Here is a 21121-nt window from a genome sequence, read left to right on the forward strand (position 1 = left end):
GTTCGAGAGCATTTATCCTCCTATTTACGGATAAAAAGAGATTATTGGTAGTTTTAAGTATTATATATATTTTTAAATAAGTTAAATCAATACTAGAAGCCTAAACCATACCATTGTAAACAATACATGTCACCATATTGGCATATTAAAACGATATGAAAGTTCTTACAACAGAGTGAGAAGATAGTAAAACTCCTTAATAGAGCCATGAATCGACCTAAAACATACCGAAAACCAGATTTGAGAAGCCATTAGATTAATTTCGATAGACGTATAGGAAAACTAATGTGCCACCACCAAGGACTTATAACCAATTAATATATTCTGAATGTTTAAATTAGCCGCAAAGTTGATTGAGTCTTAACTTGATTGGCATGAGCGTTGTTATCAATGCAAGAGGACGCGAGTTTGACTAAAATAAAACGCATTATCATCCTATCTATGGGATGGGGGAGGGGCTATAGATACTTATAGGCATTGTGTAAAAAAGAGCAGATATGATTAGAGATTACAATGAAATTGTTCAAAAAAAAAAAAACTTAGCCGCAAAGAATTGAATAAGCAAACCTCGTACTTTAGTGAACTACTCTCACGCAACAACAATTCAGTTAAGTTTATAATTTAATCACTCAATTTCAAAACGATATAAAATGACTACAAAACTATTCAAAAGTTTTCATTTAAGTCACTAAACTATTCGAAAGTTTTTATTCAAGTTATAGAGTTGTTAATGTTTTTTTTTTTTAATTTAAAAGTCTGGCTAGCGAGCTCCAAGCAACGACTTGACAATCGATATGGTAGATCAGTGCCCATCAACGAGTAGAACAACATACCTTAGAAAGTTGTTTGGATTTTGGTTCACAAATTCGTGACGTTTAAAGTTGTTTCATGAAAAAAAAAGCCTAATGAGTGTTTTTGATTGGTGCAACTAAGACAACAAAAAAGGCCATACAACATCAATTTTAACGATCTGATAATTTAAATGAAAACTTTCGAATAGTATAATGATGATTTTGTAACTTCTTAAAATTATGTGACCAAAACATAAATTTATTAATAATTTTCTAATCTTTCGCATAATTTTAGTTATAAATATATTCAACCGTTGAATGGTTAAGTTTTCAAAATTCTTCAGATTAGTTGCTACATACTTATTTTGAAATTGTTTAACAATTTCTATAACTAATACTTTATTTTATACAAACTTTAATATTTGTATGTATTTTTAATTAGATTAGATTACGTTATTATTTGTTTTTTCTTAGGTCTGTGATTGACCAAGACTTGCACTAAATGTTGTTTATTGCAATGTAAATTGACCCACCAAATTAAATTAAATTATATGAAATTAATTTTGTTGAAATATAAAATTAATAGTTGTTTTAAAATCTATATTTATAGACATAAGAAGTATATATGATATAAAATTCTACTTTAAATAAACATTAAAGTTCGATATATATCAAACTTATTTTGATATTGATGAACATCCACTTAATAATAAAATATGTATAACGTTCCACCTTAAATGTCTATTGATAGATAATATGTCTCGTTAAAACCTTATTAAGATGAATTTTTGTGGGAAAAATGTTTTAGTGAAAGAAAAAGAGTACACTTACCTATAATATGGATAACATGTTGTCTTACTAAAAATCTTATCAGAAAAATCTAGTGGGACAAAATCTTGATTAAGAGAAAAATAGTACAACACGTATTTACCCTTCTCATAACAATATCACATAATATATCATATTCTACGTATTCAAATATTAAATGCTAGCTTTTCAAATGTAAGCCCAGCCCTGGAGGTCATCTGAAGGTGCGGTTGCCCAGGGCCCAGGGCCCAAGGCTGAAAGGGGGTCCAAAATATTGTTTTTCTGTATTTGAGAGGCCCAATTTTTTTTTAACTTTCAAAGGTCAAAAAAATTTTCACCAACTTTTAAGGGGCCCCCAAAAAAAATGTTAGCTTTTAAGGGTCTAAATTTTTTTTTTACTACTAACTCTTAAGAGACCTAAAAAAATTTTTCTTTTAACTTTTAAGGAACATAAAACTCCATTTTGTTATTTTGTCTAAGGCCCAAAAATGTCAAGAACGGGCCTGTTCAAATGATCACTTGAACGTATTTGCTAAGCATTTATAACACCATTCTTTCGAAAATCAGGAGTGAGGAAAATTTTTGGCGAAATATATTTTGATTTATTCAGGAGTTTTTAACAACAATCATAACAAAACTTTGTTCATGATCATTCTATACTAATGCATATGTTCAAATAAATTCATATAAATATTTACATCACTGTTTTGAATAATTTTTTGAGAATTTTTGTATGCTTTCAGCATTCTAAATTTCCACTATATAGTGATTTATATAAAGATTATAACAACAATCATAGGACTCTTGTCAAATCTTTCATGTCTTGTCAAATTAATAAGATATCTAAAGGTTATTACATCCACCATAAAAAATATTATACCTTCTCATAGTCAATGTCAATACTTAGCGAAAAACATCATTTTTCTTATTTTGTTTTTGCAAAACTACTCATTTGTACATCATTGGCATTATACATTTAGATGTTGGATTACTGGCTTTATATTTTTAATTATCGAAAATACCCTCAATGTTTATGGGTTTTGGTTTTAAGTCCTATTTTTTTTTTGTAACAGCAGCTAAAGGGAAGAGAGAAAGAAAGAATAAGAAAGATGGAAACAAAATGAAAAAAAAAAGAATTTTGTTAAACTCAATTATACACCTAAGTTCATTATATTATATAGTATAGCTTAGGGTAAAATATACTTAAGGTCACTAAATTATTAGTAATTTATGTTTTGGTCACTCAACTTTATAAGGTTACAAAATGGTCATTGAACTATTTGAAAATTTTCATTTAAGCCATTGAATTATTCGAAAGTTTTTATTTAAATCACTAAATTGTTAGGGTTTTTTTTTTTAAAAAAAGTCCGACTAGTGAGCTCCAAACGACAATTTGATGATCGGTACAATGGATCAATACCGATTGAAAAATAAAACACACCTTAAATCCCAGTCGATCTAACGATTAGTGTTGGAGATTGGAGACGAAAGCAGTTTAGATTTTGGTTTGTAGATTTGTGACAATCAAAATTGTTTCATGAAAAAATGAACAGTAGAAGAGAAGGTGAAAGAGAGCTTTCAACTAGAGCATATAGTGCGAACGGAAAAGGCTATACAGTAGCGATTTTAATAGCCCTATGAATTAAATAAATACTTTCAAATAGCTAAATGACCATTTTGTAATGTTTTAAAATTGAGTAGCCAAAATATTAATTTACTAATAATTTAGTGACCTTGAATGTGATTTACCTTATAAATCATCTTAACAAATCAAGTGTGAACACAACTACAGTGAAGTAAAAACAGTTTTAAAAATTGATCCAAACAAGACAAGCACAAGGGATGAAAATTTTACAACTGCTAAATATTATCTCTATAAGAATAGGAGAAATTAATTTTTAGGCCAAAATTATCTCAAATTTGAAATTAGTGGTCAATGAAAAATATAATTGTAAATGTTAATATGTCAGCATCAAAATTGCAGACAAAAATGGTTAACTATAGCTGTTCAAAGTAGACTGTTTTAAACATAGTTTATGTAGTAAAAAAAAAAAATTTAAATATGCCCTCGACTTGTACGCCTCGGACTTTTACAATTTAATCCCTCTAATTTTATTTTTAAAAAAACTTCATCCTTTACTTTGAACGGACTCTTCAGGCTTGCACAATTTAATTCCTCTACTTTTGTTTTTAAAAACTTAATCCTTTGCTTTAATTGTTAATAGATTTTTTGTTGCAATATTTTAATTCTAGTTTTAAAATTAAAATCCAATTCACAAGGTATAGTCAAATTTAACTAAAAATTCAGTTAAAAGTATTAATAATTGGAGTTTAATTTTGGCTTAACTACAAAATTAGTCTCCAAATTATACCACTTTTTCACTTAGGTACCTAAAGTTTTTTTATTATTATTTAGAAGCGATATTTAAATTATCAATTTCGTCTTATTTTACACAAAAAAGAATGTACAACGTCCAATAAGATCATACAAGTGTCACATTCTTGTTGGCTGGCATCCTGTTTTGGGGTAAAATAAGACAAAATTGATAGTTTAGGTACCACTTTTGACTAAAAAAACTTAGTTACTTAAGTGAAAAAAATGGTATAGTTTGAGGACCAATTTAATGTTTAAACCAGACAAGTAAATGGATTAAATTTCGGATAGTATTGAGATTGGATGCATAACTAAACAATAAAAAGAAATGAAAAAAGAAATTGTATAAATTGAATCATGAAACTAGAATTTAGTCCTTTATAAAGGACAAACTTTGGTTAGATAAATCTGTTTAACAACCCCAAAATAATGTATATTAATATGAGACCAATGAAATGAAAAACTCACATTTTTTGTTACAGAAATGCCAATCAGTAGCAGCTATAAATGAGAGTGTTAATCAAGAACAATGAAGCAAGTATAGAACTAAATAAAACCCCATGTCAACTATTCAAAAGCTTTCCATTTTTGTTTGCCATTTTATGTTTCTTAGCTTAAATCCTTTTAATATTACCTTTTCTTCAGCAAGATCACAAGGGGAAGCCCTTATTCAATGGAAGAACAGCTTGGTTCACTCTCCAACATCTCTGGAATCTTGGTCTGCTGAAAACATTAACAACCTCTGCAACTGGACTTCAGTTGCCTGTGACGGTGCTGGCATGGTGTCTGAACTAAACCTGTTGAGTTCAAACATCAATGGAACCCTCACCGAGTTAGATTTCACTTCATTTTCTAATCTAACACGGTTTGATGTCAAGAACAACAGTTTGAATGGACGGATACCTGTCGCCATCGGTAGCCTGTCTAAGCTTGTTTACCTGGATTTGAGCGACAACTACTTCAAAGGTAACATACCCTCGGAGCTTGGACAATTACCAGAGCTTCGATATCTCAACCTGTTTAACAACAATCTCAATGGTACAATCACTTACCAAGTTAGCACTCTTCAAAAATTGTGGTACTTAGACCTTAGCTGTAACAAGTTAGACTCACCTGATTGGTCCAAGTTCTTAGCTATGCCATTGTTAAGACACCTCAGTCTAGCAAACAATTCACTTACTTTGAGGTTCCCTGGTTTTATACAAGATTGTAGGAATTTGACTTTCCTTGACTTGTCAGTGAACAATCTAACAGGGCCAATACCAGAGTCAGTTTTCACCAATTTGGGTCAGCTTCAGTATCTTAACCTCACAAATAATTCATTCCAGGGACCATTGTCACCAAACATTTCCAAGCTTTCTAAGCTCATAAACCTCCATTTAGGAACCAATAAGTTAAATGGTCCAATCCCTGAGAGTATTGGGTTCCTTTCAGATCTTGAAACCTTGGAATTGTGTGAAAATTCATTTGAAAACAAGATTCCATCTTCTTTAGGCCAATTAACAAAGCTCCAGAAACTTGATCTTCATTCCAATAGATTGAATTCCACAATTCCTTTTGAGCTTGGTTCTTGTTCTAATCTCACTTTTCTGGCCTTAGCTGAGAATAAACTTACTGGGGAATTACCATTGTCATTGTCTAATCTCACCAAAATATCTGAGTTGGGGTTGTCTCATAATTTACTTTCTGGTGAGATCCTACCTTCTCTTATCAGTAACTGGACCAACTTGATCTCAGTGCAACTTCAGTTCAACTCTTTCACTGGAAAGATACCTCCAGAAATTGGCTTATTGAGAAAGCTCAATCTCCTCTATTTGTTTACGAACAAACTATCCGGACCGATTCCTTCTGAGATAGGGAGCTTGGAGAATCTCACACAATTAAGCCTTTCAACAAACAAGCTTTCGGGCCCCATTCCTCTGACTCTATGGGGTATGAAAAACCTGGAACTCTTGCAACTTTTCGAAAATAATCTCAAAGGCACAATACCGGAAGATATTGGTAATCTGACATCGATCTCATCTTTAAACCTTGAATCGAACCGACTGTACGGTGAGTTGCCAGAGTCCATTTCTCGGCTCACTAATTTACAAGGCTTTTCGTTGTCTAGCAATAAATTCTCAGGGAGAATTCCTCAGGATTTTGGGAGATACATTCCTCAGCTGAATTTTGTTGACTTTGCCAACAACAGTTTCTCTGGGGAATTGCCTCCTCAATTGTGTAGTGGCTTTGCTCTTGTAATGTTTACTGTTAATGGCAACAACTTCACAGGGTCATTGCCAGCTTGCCTGAGAAACTGCAGTGGATTAAACAGAGTTCGTCTTGATGGGAACCAATTTACAGGTAGCATTACGAATGCATTTGGAGTTCATCCGAATCTCAAATTTATTAACCTCATGGACAATCAATTCATTGGTGAAATCTCGCCAGAGTGGGGAGAATGCAAAATCCTTACCAATCTACGGATGGACCGGAATCGAATTTCGGGTGAAATACCAGCTGAGCTCGGAAAGTTGACAGAGTTGCAGTTGTTAACTTTGGACTCAAACAAGTTGACTGGGACCATTCCTAGTGAGCTTGGGAATTTGAAGAAGTTGTTTGAACTCAATTTGAGCAACAATCATCTGTCAGGACCGATACCTCGTACCATCGGTGGTCTATTGGAGCTTCAATTTTTAGATTTGTCCAAAAACAGCTTGACTGGAACAACACCAAAAGAGCTTGGGAACTGCAACAAGTTGTTGAGCTTGAACTTGAACCACAACAAGTTATCTGGTGACCTTCCAGGTGAGTTAGGGAGCTTGGATGTTCTTCAGTATTCATTAGACCTCAGCAGCAATTCAATTTCAGGGAAAATCCCTCCAGAGTTGGGAAGACTGATTTCACTGGAGAATATTAATCTTTCACACAACAATCTCTCTGGTGAAATCCCGACCACGTTGCTCCAAATGATCAGTCTTTATTCATTTGATTTTTCCTACAACGAGTTGACGGGTTCGGTTCCAATTGCTGGTCCATTCCAAAATGCTTCCCAAGAAGCCTTTGCTGGAAACTCAGGATTGTGTGCAAATATCAAAGGACTTTCTCCTTGTGGTTCAGTTTCAACTAGTAAGAGCTCGAGACAGCGTACCGTAAAGGTGGTTCTTGGTATTACACTTCCTGTCTTTGGCGTATTAGCAACTGCGGCTGCAATTTTCACTTGTCGTCACCGAAGAAATCAACTAGATAAGGAAGCTGAAGGTAGAAAGTTCGAACATTCTGAGTCAATATGGAACACAATAGAAAGAAGGTTCAAATTTGGAGACATAGTAAAAGCAACAGAGGATTTCAATGAAAGGTACTGCATTGGGAAAGGAGGATCAGGCAGTGTTTACATAGCAGAATTGCCTACAGGTCAAGTAGTTGCAGTTAAAAAACTCAATATACCAGACTCCATTGACGTTGAAGTCATCAATCGGCAAAGTTTTGAGAATGAAATCCTTATGCTAACAGAAATTAGGCATCAAAACATCATCAAGCTATACGGGTCTTGTTCTCATAAAGGGCTAATGTACTTGGTTTATGAGTATATGGAAAGAGGAAGCTTAAAAAGTGCATTGTATGGAGAAGAAGGTGGAGTTGAGCTAGGCTGGGCTAAAAGGGTGAAAATTGTGCAAGGATTGGCTCACGCGGTTGCTTACCTGCATCATGATTGTTCCCCACCTGTTATACACCGAGACATATCTTTGAGTAATGTTTTGTTGGAAGCTGGATTGGAGCCAAAACTTTCAGATTTCGGAACCGCGAGATTGTTGGATCCCAATTCATCCAATTGGACGGCTGTTGTTGGGTCTTATGGCTACATGGCCCCAGGTTAACAATATAATTTCTGCATTCTTATTTCACATACTCTCTGAATAACACTATATGAAGGCTTAAAGTTTTTTCTTTTTGTTTACCTGGAATGTCTAGAGTTGGCACTCACCATGCAGCTGACAAATAAATGCGATGTTTATAGCTTTGGAGTAGTGGCATTAGAGGTAATGATGGGAAGACACCCAGGGGAACTCTTGAATCCCCTATCATCATCTTCTTCGACATTGTCACCTGGAAATAGAGAAATGTGTTTGAAGGATTTGCTAGACCAACGACTCCCACCTCCTAGGGGCAAAATAGCAGAGGAAGTTGAATTCGTTGTCAGAATGGGCTTGGCATGCACAAATATCGAGGCAGAGTCGAGACCAACCATGCGTTTGTTGGCACAAGAACTATCAGCACGAACACAGGTTTGCCTGAGAAAACCATTAGGAAGTATAACTGTTAGCAAGCTAACTGGATATCAGAAGTAGAAAGGAAGTAAAACTAATAAGAAGGCTAAAATTTTCTGTGGGAAAATTATTGGCCAAAGTCCTATATCACATAGGAAGATGAACTTTGTTTCTAAATGTTTGTCCCTAGTCGATAAGTTGGATTGTCAGGTTCCAGTTCCCCAAGAAACTAGCAACCATAGGCATCCTTAGGTGGCCTTACAGGTTTGGCATAGTGGATGGATCACTGTTTTAAACCCTTTCTGCTAGTAAATGTCAGCTTTCATATTGCAATTGTGTTTGTCTCTTGGCCGATAATTGTTCCAATTGTCCAATCTTCTATTCATCTGTACTGACAATGAAATGAGTCTGAAAATGGTTCCTGCAGATGAAGGATCTAAGTTGCTTGTACTTGAGCTGAAAAAAGATCAATGGAAACATGAGGAAACAGTTGCGAATTGCAACATCATGAAAGAACCTTGAACATATTGTTTGATCAAAATCCCTCAGAAAAATGTTAAAGGGAAATAATAGCATTGGCAGCACTTGTAATTCTAGGCCACAGATCAGCACTCCGTTCTAATGGGACCAATGACAGCAGATCCTGAAAAACATCAAATCAAGTATCCCAAATAAGTTCCAAAGCATCAAATCAAAGAACATATCACTTTCTGCCACTAAGCAACAAACCAACAATGAAGGTATCGATAGAACCAGCCTAACAAATTTCATTACATCTATGGCCACCACAAGTGCAAATAAAAACATATTTTCAAGTAATGTTTTGGGAAACCATACTTATAGAAAAGAAAACTAACATCCCCAGGTTTTATGTTAATTTAGAAGAACAGAAATCAGATTCTTTAAGTGAATGGTCATAGTCACAGAGGGATGTTCACCTTCATGGAATTTAGAAATACCAGGCAGATCAACAAGATTTCACATCTACAACAAGATTTCACATCTAATATTGCAAGAACAAGTGAACCAGAGAGAACCCAATGCCAAAAAAAACTTCATTTGAACATAGCTCAAAGCAACATAACAGCTAAATTTTAGCATTTTAACCCCACAATTCGACAAACACTGTTATTATAATCGAATATAACAAAATAGAGTGAAGAAGATGAATTGGTTGGTATACCTTTCATTATCTTCAAACAGATGGATAAAGCCCAAATTAAGCTGTGAAATACGTGGCAACAGTAAAAAAACAATAACATCATGCTGTTTAAACCTAGCAAATTATCATTATTTTATGCTTCTCATTAAGTGTAACCAACAATCAGAACCAGCAACAAAAAACAAATCGAAGAAATAAAACTTCAAGAAGAAGGAAATCATTTAGGCCTTCAAAGTACATGTAAACGCCGTCGTTTCTACGCCAAGGTTTGCGGCTGTCGGACGACGACAGCTGGCAGAACCTTTTACTCAAATCGGCCGGGCTGCCCTTTTTCGACGTTGGCCGTTACCATGTCGCCGACGCAAACTGATGCGAGCATGCCGAGACGCCCTTTAATTCCTTTCATTGAAATTGATAATTTTTTGGTCAAATCTGTTTTTAGTCTCTGGACTTTTACAAAATTTAAAATTTAGTCCCTGCTGTCACTGCTGCAACATGAAGCACATGGTCAAATCAACCAGCTATTACAACTATTATCTGTTAGTTTGTTATTAGCAATTAGTATTTAATTGTTGACTAAGCTATGACTAAGTTTATCTATAATAGTAATTGACATAATCAACTGGTTTCAGCTTTCAGTTTCATTTTTTACATTGTAGTGTAAATGAGACATTGGTATTCGTAAATTATTCCCAGTTTAATTCGAAAAAAATTTAAACTTGATTCTGCAATTATAGGAGCTCAAGCTATCGATCGAGCCAAATTCCAGCTTAGTAATATTTTTATATTATTAAAATATATTATTACCCTTAATATATATTATTAACCTTAAACTTAATTATTGAGTTGAGCTCGAGCTCGAATAGTTCGACTATATTCAAGCCGAGCTAGAGCTTTAAAATAAATGTTCAATCAAGCTTAAATCAAATATCAAGTTTCAAATTTCGAGTCAAGTTCGAGTTTGACAAAATTCAAGCTTGACTCGATCGTTACACCCCTAAGTTACATATTATTTTCTCTTTCAAGTTTCTTTTGATTCATTCCTTCCTAGAGAGTTTTCCTCTTTTGTTGATCTAATAGTGATTTTTTTCTTTGCTCAATTATTGAGAGTTTAATATGGTACTAGAACTATCATTAGTCTGAACAAAACTTTTTTGTTGGTATATCACCAGAAATTAAGATCAACCTTTACACACCAACGCACAAATGAGAAATAACTTACGTATGGTTTAAGGATTAATAGCAAAATTCCTATCGAGACTTCACAACAAGGAGTCGATGTCTGGCAGGTAAATGCGTGCAATATGTTTCGTCAATGGGCTCCTAACATGTATGTACTTCAATTTTCATGTTCAGGTTAGTTTTTTTTTTTTTTTTTGTCAGCATTTTGATTTCAATTTTGGATTTGTTAGGTTTCCAAGCTATGTCATGTTTGAGTAATTTTGAATTCTAATTTGAATTATTCTAAGTTGAAGTCATTTTCGGGTTTCGAGCCAGAATGTACAGGTTTAGAAAAAAAAAACTGGCTGGAGAATGAACTAATGACTACATGAAGCTGCAATCAGTTTAACCGTTTAAAAACAAAGCAGTTTGGTATATATATTTTTCGCCAAATTAATCAGAGGGTTTTTTTTTTGGGGGCATTGTAAACCGACGATGGCAAAACATTTCCAGACCAAAAATCAGCTCATCTCGTCGCAGACTTGGACCCTGCACCGGATAAAAGAAGACCCTTAGTAACCATACCAATGTCATGAAAGTATGTACTCATGGAGATTGCTGGCTATTTCATAGCTAGCTAATATCAACATTCCATTTACATTTAACTTACTCTTTGCATCGACAATTACAATTACCTACACCAAAAAAATTTATCCAGTAAAATGCATCTCTAATTCTAAGATTGAGTGAAAAGAATACAATTTCGTTCAATTGTATTCCAAGAGGAGGTAAGCACATGAAAGGTTATCAATTTTTCAAAATTTTGTGCACGGATATTGTTGTAGTTTTGAATGGTTAAAACATGATATAATTACTTACTAATTGAACGTTTCATGTTCCGGCAAAATTTACTGCCACATCTGCACTGGAATGTCTTAACATGATGGTCGAGATCATCAAAGTCGATACCATAGTCCTGCATCACAAAATGCATGGGATCTTCAATCTATGAGAATTCTCATGCATACATATGCCATAAAAGAATGCATTAGAGCCAGAATAATTAACCATATTAATGTTACAGAAAACAAGGAAAAGGCATATATGTATATCATGCATCATAATTTATAAAATACAGAAAATAGAGATTATTAGATCATCGTGCATGGTTCGAGAATAGCAGAATGTAGTCTTGGTAAGAAAATAAACTTATTTTCCTACTTCATTGCAATTAACCATTGCATGATTTTCAGAACATAAAATGACACTAAGTACGAATTATGATTAACAAATAAGGATAAATGAGCAGTCATACTCACTTGAACATGTTTTATTGGATGTATGTGTTAAAGACCATAAAATTCAACAAGTACGATACAGTCTTTGTCTATGGTGCGTGGTGTGCTGGACAGTCACACAAATCTCTGAATATCCTTTAAATGCCACACATTATAACTTATGGAACCCAAAAAAAACTATAATTAACTTGTAGAAACATTCTCAGGTCAAAACCCAAGCATATAACTCCCTTGTAGATAAGGAGGTAAGCTATCACCAAATGGAAGTAACACAGGAAGGAGTTGATATGGATAACAGATCGAATATAAGAGAAATAAATTAAAAGCTGAACTCTTCTTGGGCAACTTCAAGAATCTAATCACTAACCTTATAAAATGCAACATATATAAACTACAAGCTTCTGAATAATATAGCTAATCACTCACCCAAGTCAGCTCTTCAAGCGCATGAACCTCTCTTGTTGTAAAGAAGGCTAGCTGCACGCAGTACATGCTCAATTAGACTTGCTATTGAAAAGAATTTAAGCCAGCAAAACAATACGACAATGAGGGTGAAAGAAACCGGTATTTCGTACATGATAGTAATGAAGATCTGGAGTCTCCACTTCAACAGGAATCTCAATCAAGTTCGCATCTAAACATCTAGCAATATAAGGGGACAAAAAATCAGTTATTTTAAAATATTAGTTTAGGCCAAGGTGCTCAGATATTTCTTCAAATGCATTTGTCATCATGTGCCTTAACCACAATGGTAATTGAAACAAAAACCTTGATCGTGGAAATTTAGTCAATGTTGCAGGTAACCAGTCTAATATTTCATCTAATGTTTGTACCCCGAAAATATTTTCCCATCTCCCTGCTTACACTACGGATGAACCTTTTTAATGTCATCAAAATCTGTTACCAATGCCACAAAAATACACAACATGGAAACAGATGCACAAGCAAATAAGCAATTGAAGGTTTTTGAAGAACACTTAAGAAAATAAGGGCACAGAAAGTTTAATATACTACATGCATACATACGATTACCTATGATTGATAAACCTAGCAACATTTCCATAACATGTTGCATCCAAGCAGAGGGCCTCTTCATCCTTAGGAACTCCCTTCAACCCCCAGTAAGCATCCAGCAGGACTGGAGATGTATGTTTCTCCCTGTTCCTTGCATAAAACTCAGGGATGGTGAGTATTTCTCCAACAAACTCACAAACAAAAGCTCCTTTGGGGAGATTCTCGAGAGTTCTCAGGCCCCAACCTTTTCCATCAGGTGTCAGAAACACCTAGCATTCAGAGAAAACTAGTCATGTAAAACACTGTCACAAAAAAGCAAATTCAAAAGTAAATGCCTAAACCTGAAAAGCAACCTAAGATAACAAGGACCAGAAAATGTACAAGATTAGGATGAACCAAACCTGCAATTTATAATTTACACCTCTCTGCACCACCCGATTGCCACACTGCTTATTGCACCCACATTTGATCCAACACTCTTTGATTACTTTTCTCTGTAAGTGACCCTTACAAGGCTCCGGAAAGTCATCCGCTTTTGATCTCTCAAGAGGGCACTCTGTGCAATTAAGAAGACATTGTTTTTGAGGATCACGAGTCATAGAGATACACTCTTCTAAGAAGTCTTCCTTAATAACACCTTCCGGGGTATAAGCAAATTTTCCCCCAGCTTGACAAGCACATACACAAGGCTTCTGGGAGAAGAGACAATCCCCGAGACATGTAGGACAACATCTTTCATCTCCAATCCGAGAAAGAGAAAAACTAACATGGGCATTTTGAAATACCAAATTGTCTGATATATATTGAAACGGTGTAGGAAACTCTTTATTAATTTCATTTACCCATGAAATTTCAAAATTTTCTTCTCCCTTGGTTATGTCACTTGCATCAAGAACACGCCTTAATTCATTAGATGTAAGATGATGCTGTGGAGCAACCACCAATTCCTTCCTCCCAACATTGTCAACAAATCCATTACCAGAGCAGTGATTATCGAAAGATTCATTTAACATCATAGCTGCCTCACAACAACCATTTTCCTTATTTTTCTCAGCATCACCTCTTGAAGGAGATTTCTTCAATACGTCAAGAGCTGGCATCTCATTACCTTCCTGCGATTGATTAGAAGAATTAGTTGCCAATTCCGAGATGCACTCACACATATCAGTCAGAATTTTGATAACATCAAAATTTGGGTCAATGAGTTTATAAGACTGGAGACATCTCAGCTCCATCAGTCCTCTTAGTTCATCTATACTAGGCAATTGGAAATTTGGCCTCCAAGAGCAGAATTGTAACTTAGAGAAATCGTCACCTCTCCCAATTGTGATGAGGCAATCTCTAGGATAGAAGGAATTTCATCAGGAACAGTAGCATGCTCGCAGCTGGTATGTCTCTCACTTCCTGAAGCTGAAGCACTAGAACCTGCAATTTCAGCTGCATGCAAGGATTCTGGAGGTTCCAGCCAATTTGATTTTTCAGTTGAAAAATCCCCAATTGGCAAATCTCTTCCGCTTAATGAATCTATTAAAAAATGTTATGGTAAAATAAATAAATAAAGGATTGAAAATGTTAGAAAATAGAAAGAGGGAAAAGCAACATGTACATTGAACTCCTAGTCTGTCAATGGTATAAACCAAAATGTAATAGTAATATGTACAAACTGCAAATTCATTAGTCCGTGGAGAAAAGCATATATATGCATTACATCTTTATTTCTCTTTCTTTTTAATAAAGCCAGGTTCAACATATTCCAAACGTCTAAATTATCAAGTGTAGATACCAGCTGAAACCTGAATGTGTAACCCGAGATTATGTACGGCCAAGGTAATAGGTTGAGAACTATACAGTCTAAATTGTATGCCAAAATTTATAGGACATACAGCTACATGGCATACTCCAGACCATGCTTTTCAGTTTTTAAGTAATTTTTGAGTAAACTGGAAAAGCTGAATAGATAACAAACCATGAATATTATATTTCTACACCAGGACCCAATAAAAGCTGCACATAAAAGAATTAAGTGTTGAAAATGTGACCTCCTAAAAAGGTATTTCCACTGTTTTTAAACACTGGTTCATGACTTAAGAAACATGTAACCAATCCTATTAAAAGGATGTCCATTTTACAGTACAGATTACCAAACTTTATAACATCAAAATGGACTCAATTAAATTAGATGCTAGAGAATTGCCACAGAGCTAATCAAATATTGATTTGAAATGAAAAGTGAATTATGGAGGAAAAAGAAAGCAAACGGCATTAATATGGGAATTACAATAATTACCTGGCTGAATAACTGCAAGAGGAACCTCATCCTGTGGCATGTCATCAGTAAAGGGCTCTTCCTTGGGTATAATTAGTGCCTGAGTAGCAGAGACCCTATTGTTAGGAATAATACCAGGCTCAGGAGCTGGATCTTTAATACGCAAGGCAACAGATGCTCTCTCAGGGCCTTTTCCCTTGGAAGCAACATGAGGTGACATAGGTTCCTTTCCTTTGTAGTTAGGCCTAGGTTCTACAATCTGCTTTCCTTTATCCCTACCACTATGATGGGGTGAAACAGGAGCATGAGAGGGAGGCTGAGGGCAAACAGGACCAGGTGAAGCAGGCAGGATTTCTGTCCTTATATTTCCAACATTGGACTGAAGTGACCGGTGTTGTAAAGAAGCAGGAGGTATTTCATTCTCCTCAACTTTAGGCTCTTTTAAAAGAGTTCCAGCAACATTAGAGCTTCCATTTGTATGAGAACAAGTGGCCAGCCCTTCTTGGTTTTTCAATCGTGCTCTTTTTAAGGGGCGAACAAGCTCAACAGGTGTGGAACCTTCTTCGTCAATGTCCTCCTGCTAGGTAAGAAAATCAAAACATATCAGTTGACGGAGATGGATGATGAGAAGAAGGAAAAAAAATTCTGCAGAACCAGCATAAGTTAGAGAGGTGAGTCACGTACATCATGTGCAGTGCTTTTTTTAGGTTCTGACACCTGAAAAGCAAGAATAATATCAAAGACATCAAGAAATGAAAGTTGATCTTGAACTAAAATGTATTATAAAGGAAAATGTACCTTGCTGTCCTCCTCCTCAAAGATAGCATCAGCAAGAACTCTATAATTCTCTGATTCAATTAGCTCCCAATTTTGTCATACAGCTTTAGAAGCTTCTTCAATACTGGTTTCACTTTTTCCTCGCTAATTCCTATTTCCTTCATCGTGCGGAAGGCTTGCACAACTCTGGGGTTTGGTGCCATGATGCTTTATCAGCTATCACTTTTGCAGGCTTGCAAACACCGCTATTTTTACCTACATTTCTCCATTTTGGCCAGAGAAGGTAGGCAAGAACAGTCAGTCTCATTCCAGGATTGCAAACACCACTAAACTAAACATTTTTAACTTCTAATGTCTACAACTAAATTAAGAGAACTAAACAATAACCTAAAAATAAAGATCATCATACAACTTTAATTAATACAATTACACACTCAAGATCATTCAAGTTCAAGTAAGAAACCTAAAGCTAAAGCCTTCATGATTACAAGCAAAAAAGATCAACCAATTCATTTTTTTACCTTAGCAAGAAAAAACCCTTGAAGATTAAATTAATCTAAATCTAAGACAGAAAACACCGCAGGAATGAGTTTTTTTTTTTTTTAATAAATAAAATTTTCACATCCTAGGAAAATTTAAGCACATTACATGAGCCTAGTACTTTCGTCTAATCTGATTTTCTTTGAAAGGAAAATCATCTTTAACGTTTCTAGAGAAGCTCAAAAGTTTGACTTTCTAATTTCTTTCTTTTTCTTTCTTTTAGTGTCGTTTCAGAGATCAAACAACTTCGTTTCAGCGAGCGTACTGCATTACCGAATACCGTACAGTTCAATTCATTGCTTATGAGGAAAAAGTTTTTCTAGACGACATTTTCCCATCAGACAAACAGAAGTTAAGCCAAGAATTTATCAAAAACCAATGCACTAAGCTGAGAAAAAAAAATTAAAGCCTCGGATTCAAATGTAACGGGAACAAAAACTTCGACTGAAAAATATGGGGAAAAAAAAAACACTGAAAGTGAGAACGAGAAAGAAAAGGAAAGAATCGTAGACCAGAAAATCATACCAGAAATTTTCGGTGTGAGAGTGACCTTAGCGTTCGAAAGGTAAAAAATTGGAAAACATAGGGCAATTTTTGGGGTTTGAGAAAAAAAAAACGAAAAATACGAGGATTATTTTTTCCTTTTGAAGAACAAAATGACAAGGTCAAAATCTACTATTAGTCCCTGTAGTATGCTTAAGTTATGGATTTAGTCACTATACTTTAATTTGAAGAAATTTAATTTTGTACTTTTTAAATTTGTCAATTTTAATTATTATACTTTTAAAATTTTAAAATTTCAATCTTGACTCTAGTTAAACTATGTTATTAAGCATGTATTATGCGTAAAATTGTAGATTTGTTGGTACGAGTTATCAACAAGGATGAGAAGATGTTGAAGGGAAGTGTTGATTCACCTATGTCAAGTGAAAAATTGATGCAAAGAGAGAATGAGAATACTCTAAGGTTGTTGTGTAAGAGTTACTAGGGAGAGAAGTCGATCTCCCATCCCTCATGCAGTCTAGCTTATATATGGGGTTATTGGTCATCTTGCAGTGTTGCGTGATGGTTTATACAATGTATTACAGGGTTGTGTGGGTTGGCCAAGTGTCATTGCCATTACAGGTTAGTTGCCGTCACGTGTATTGTGTGGTACCTTTGTTCTTGGGATAGTACAAAATGGTTATATTTAGGTGGTCCCAATGAGGGGTGCACAATAGACCATCTCAAAGCTAGCTGGCAAGAGTTGTGGAGGGTCACCATGGACCATTCGACAGCTTGTCACGTGTTGTGCTGTAGTAGGGGTACAACAAAATTCAATCCATGTTCTACAATTGAATTATTTTTAGTCACTATATTTTTCAAATTTTAGAATTTCAATATTGACACAAATTATTACAGTTAAATCAATTAATTAGAATTTTTAATTCACACATAGAAATAGCAAGGTGATAATAGTATTACATATATATATATCATTTTTTCCACATTAAATTTTAAAAATAGCATAACTTAATGTATTTAACACTGCCAATCAAAATTTTAAAATTTAGAAAAAACAGGTAAAATAACCAAATTAAAATATAAAGACTAAATCCACAAATTATGTATAGTACAGGGACTATTAGCAGAATTTAACCCCTTGGCTATGTTATAAAAGCGCGTGACGAAAACGCTAGTGTTGAGCCCACCTTGAGCGTGAAGTGGTTTCAATACTGAAGCTGTCAAATTTCTCCGTTATACTCCGTCCTCAAGAATCAGTTTCAAAAACCCTCCAACAAAAACCCTCTTCCATTTCGTAATATAAACCATGGCGGCTCAACCCAAACGCGGCGGAGTTTCCCTACCCGAGAGGCGGTCTGCCGCCAAGCCGGAATCCAACGTCCTCGCCAGGATCACTTCCTCCCCTCTCGTTTCTCGTGGTAAGCAAGCCGCGTGCGACGCCGCTTTCGTCTCCAAGAAGCTCCTCCGTAGCACCGGAAAGGCTGCTTGGATCGCCGGAACAACTTTCTTGATCTTAGCTGTCCCTTTGATCATCGAGATGGACCGTGAGCAGCAGCTCAATGAGCTTGAGCTACAGCAAGCTAGTCTCCTTGGTGCCCCGCCTACTGCGTCCGTCAGTAAGTGATCAAGTCCGATTGGGTCATTTCAGGTCAGAGCTTGTTGTTTCATCAATTTTTTGCCTGTTTAGGCCGTTCCCCTTGAGTTACAGTAACCTTTCGATCATGTATGAGTTTTAGATGTAGTTAAGGAATTCAAGATTTTACTTCTTTTTTGGTGTTTCAAGTTTGAATTTCTTGTGGAATGGCGTTGTCGGACTTGGTTTTATCAAGTTATTGCTTATGAATTTCAAGTGAAACTGTGTTGTCTTTGATATTGTTGTAATAAAGTACTCGAAATTTAGGAGTTTTCATTTTTGCTACTTTTGAATGAGAACCAAATGATTATGGAATGATCTTTTCTTGGTTGCATCTTGATTAACCAAAGATTTACTGAAATAGTCAAATGCTATTACTTGATCGCTTTGCATTGAATATTGTTAGATTACATTGCAGCAGTTGAGTATACATGGCATACATTGATGTTTGAAGAGTCCGCACTTGTATCTTGGAAATGTTCTCTTTCAGTATTGATCCTTTTTTATGAATTTCACTCTGGTGTTGACCATTATCTTTATTGATAACTAGTTGGGACTTGGGAGTTGGAGTAGGGTCAAGAATTATTGGAAGCTCACCACACCCTCGATTTGGTAGTTCTCCCGATGATTCTGATATGCTTCAACTAGTTCTAGAATTTCAAGAATCATGAACCATTAGGATATGGGATTAGGTGCACCAAGGTAGCTAGAGTTTTAGCTTTGTCATGGCTATTTCTGATAGCATGAAAATTAAAATACATCAGTTCTTTTGACTTTCAATTTGAAGTTGGTGCTTCATAATATGTCATAAAGAAAACTTGGAGTTATTAAGTTCTTAATGGATTTGAGTTGTTAGATTCATTGTTGAACTAATTATTCCGAGAGAATTTTAGGGTGTTTGTTTTCTAGTTGTATTGTTGGTTGAATCTATTAGACAGGAAAAATAAACGTCACAAGCAAGGATGAGGAGAATACCGTCTTTGTTGAACTTAAGGAATGTGATCCCTTTCTTATAAAAGTTTATTTCTAAAGGTTCAGTGTGGTAAAGAATGTAATATAGGGTCTTCTGAGAGTACTCTTGCAGTAGAACCTCTTAGTTCAATTTTTGGTCATTGGAGATTGGGATCAGGACACAGATTATATGCTGTCCAGGAGCATGCTAATCTTTTACTGTTTAGTAGGCTAAAAATCCTTCTGCCAAAAAATGCTGTTATTTCACCGAGTGCTTCATGTCTTTATTTTTCCTAATCTTTGGCATCAAGTCAATAGGGAATATTTGGTAACTACAACATAAGCTTTCAACACTCTTTTGGCAGTTTCACCTATGGCCATGTGAAATGCAATTTTGGGGATCAAATTATCAACGGAGGAGAAATTTCAAAATCACTGAACATAATTTGCCCTAGTGAGGGATGTTAGTATTCTAGAAGTTTTCTCTTGTAGCTCATATGATTATTTATTCATGTCACAAGCTCAAAACGGCCTTTAAAGTGTAAACCTTAGACTAAAGAGGTTTAGGAAAGAAAGTCTTAGGCTTTTCTTGGAATGCAGACTGAAAGAAGTGAAGATGGAAAATTTGTCAATCAAATGGTTAAGATGCATGACCACCTTCCTACTCTATAGCTTAACCATTAGATTAACAAAATTTCCATCCTCACTTCTTTCCTTCTTTCGTACCAAGCAGAGCCTTACTATGTTTACATATCTTGCTTCAGCATCTGCTTCTTGGTTAACTTGCTTGTAACTCTAGACATAAGATGCAGGTGTAGGCATGTAGTGCAGCAGAGTGAAATGAAATTAGGCAATAGGTGCAACAATAAGAACTGATGAAGCATCATATGTAGATGAGGATGGTGGTCCAAATCTTGGCAAATATAAAAGGTTTAAAAGAAAAAAAACCAAAGTATTAGTTTGACATGGATTCTGGGAACTATTTTCTTTGTATACGTGGTTGTGGCTTAAAACACGAGGTAATCTGAACTCATAGTGCCTCACCAACTTATTTAAACATCATGGTTGATAGAGAATTAGAGAGTTTGGACCCTAGTCTTGAAGAAGACTTATTGAAGATGATTTGTTTACTTTTAAGAGTAGTGGAGACAAAGTAATGGATATTATCAAGTATCAAACCTTAAAGGCATTATAGGACCAAAGAGACCCCGGTACACTTGGTCTAAACCAATGCTTTTTAAGATTGGTGAACTGGGTTGACCCTTTGAGACCAGAAAATCAGAAAAGGACCCTTTACTTTTTTTTTTTCTTGAACTTCGATTGTGGGTGAATAATAAGGATAAAGAAAAGCTAGTAGGCACTGGGTTCTATTGTATCTTTAAAATATAGTTGTTTTAAGGTCCTTTAATTTGGTCTCGAAATGGTGGTATGCTTTACAAGGTCCCTTTCTTTTGAAGTTTAAAGCATGAAGAACAGAAGACTTAGTTAATTTTTCTTGTGAGGTATCTCTGCTTTTGTAGGATTAAAATTCATTCCTTTTGTAAGAAATGTTAATCTTGATATTCTGGTTATATGGTTTGTTTGTGATTTGAAATG

At 35.1% G+C, this 21121-nt stretch overlaps 2 protein-coding genes and 1 long non-coding RNA gene across 10 annotated transcripts; 1 reads left to right on the forward strand and 2 right to left on the reverse strand.

Annotated features, from left to right (window-relative positions):
* Positions 1–4293: 4293 nt before the first annotated feature.
* Positions 4294–9781, reverse strand: LOC105792323 (uncharacterized). 8 transcript variants are annotated; one of them, XR_008198636.1, is made up of 4 exons: positions 9620–9779; positions 9403–9443; positions 4876–8862; positions 4294–4769 (listed from the first exon to the last, which is right to left on the reverse strand). It is a non-coding gene; the product is annotated as an uncharacterized LOC105792323 (long non-coding RNA). The 8 variants fall into 8 exon arrangements; XR_008198634.1 differs by having other exon boundaries at positions 4876–9443; positions 9620–9781; XR_008198633.1 differs by having other exon boundaries at positions 9158–9780.
* Positions 9782–10908: 1127 nt separating this feature from the next.
* Positions 10909–17052, reverse strand: LOC105792324 (probable inactive histone-lysine N-methyltransferase SUVR1). The gene is given in 12 exon segments (XM_012620842.2): positions 10909–11091; positions 11422–11518; positions 12267–12317; positions 12416–12482; positions 12873–13123; positions 13256–14133; positions 14136–14378; positions 15142–15700; positions 15805–15837; positions 15919–15992; positions 15995–16160; positions 16963–17052. Coding segments are annotated over 11 exon segments (2382 nt in total). The 5' UTR covers positions 16101–16160; positions 16963–17052; the 3' UTR covers positions 10909–11068.
* A 1074-nt stretch (positions 17053–18126) lies between these two features.
* On the forward strand, positions 18127–18889 carry LOC105792326 (mitochondrial import receptor subunit TOM9-2). Its single transcript, XM_012620845.2, has one exon. The coding sequence runs from the start codon at positions 18248–18250 to the stop codon at positions 18563–18565; it is 318 nt and encodes a 105-aa protein (XP_012476299.1). The 5' UTR covers positions 18127–18247; the 3' UTR covers positions 18566–18889.
* Positions 18890–21121: the final 2232 nt, after the last annotated feature.

This window comes from Gossypium raimondii, chromosome 8, assembly GCF_025698545.1.
Source record: "Gossypium raimondii isolate GPD5lz chromosome 8, ASM2569854v1, whole genome shotgun sequence".
Lineage (NCBI taxonomy): Eukaryota > Viridiplantae > Streptophyta > Magnoliopsida > Malvales > Malvaceae > Gossypium > Gossypium raimondii.

What these genes read in the sequence shown, in the direction of transcription:
- LOC105792326 (XM_012620845.2), top strand. Translation starts at nt 18,248, where the DNA reads ATGGCGGCTCAACCCAAACGCGGCGGAGTTTCCCTACCCGAGAGGCGG.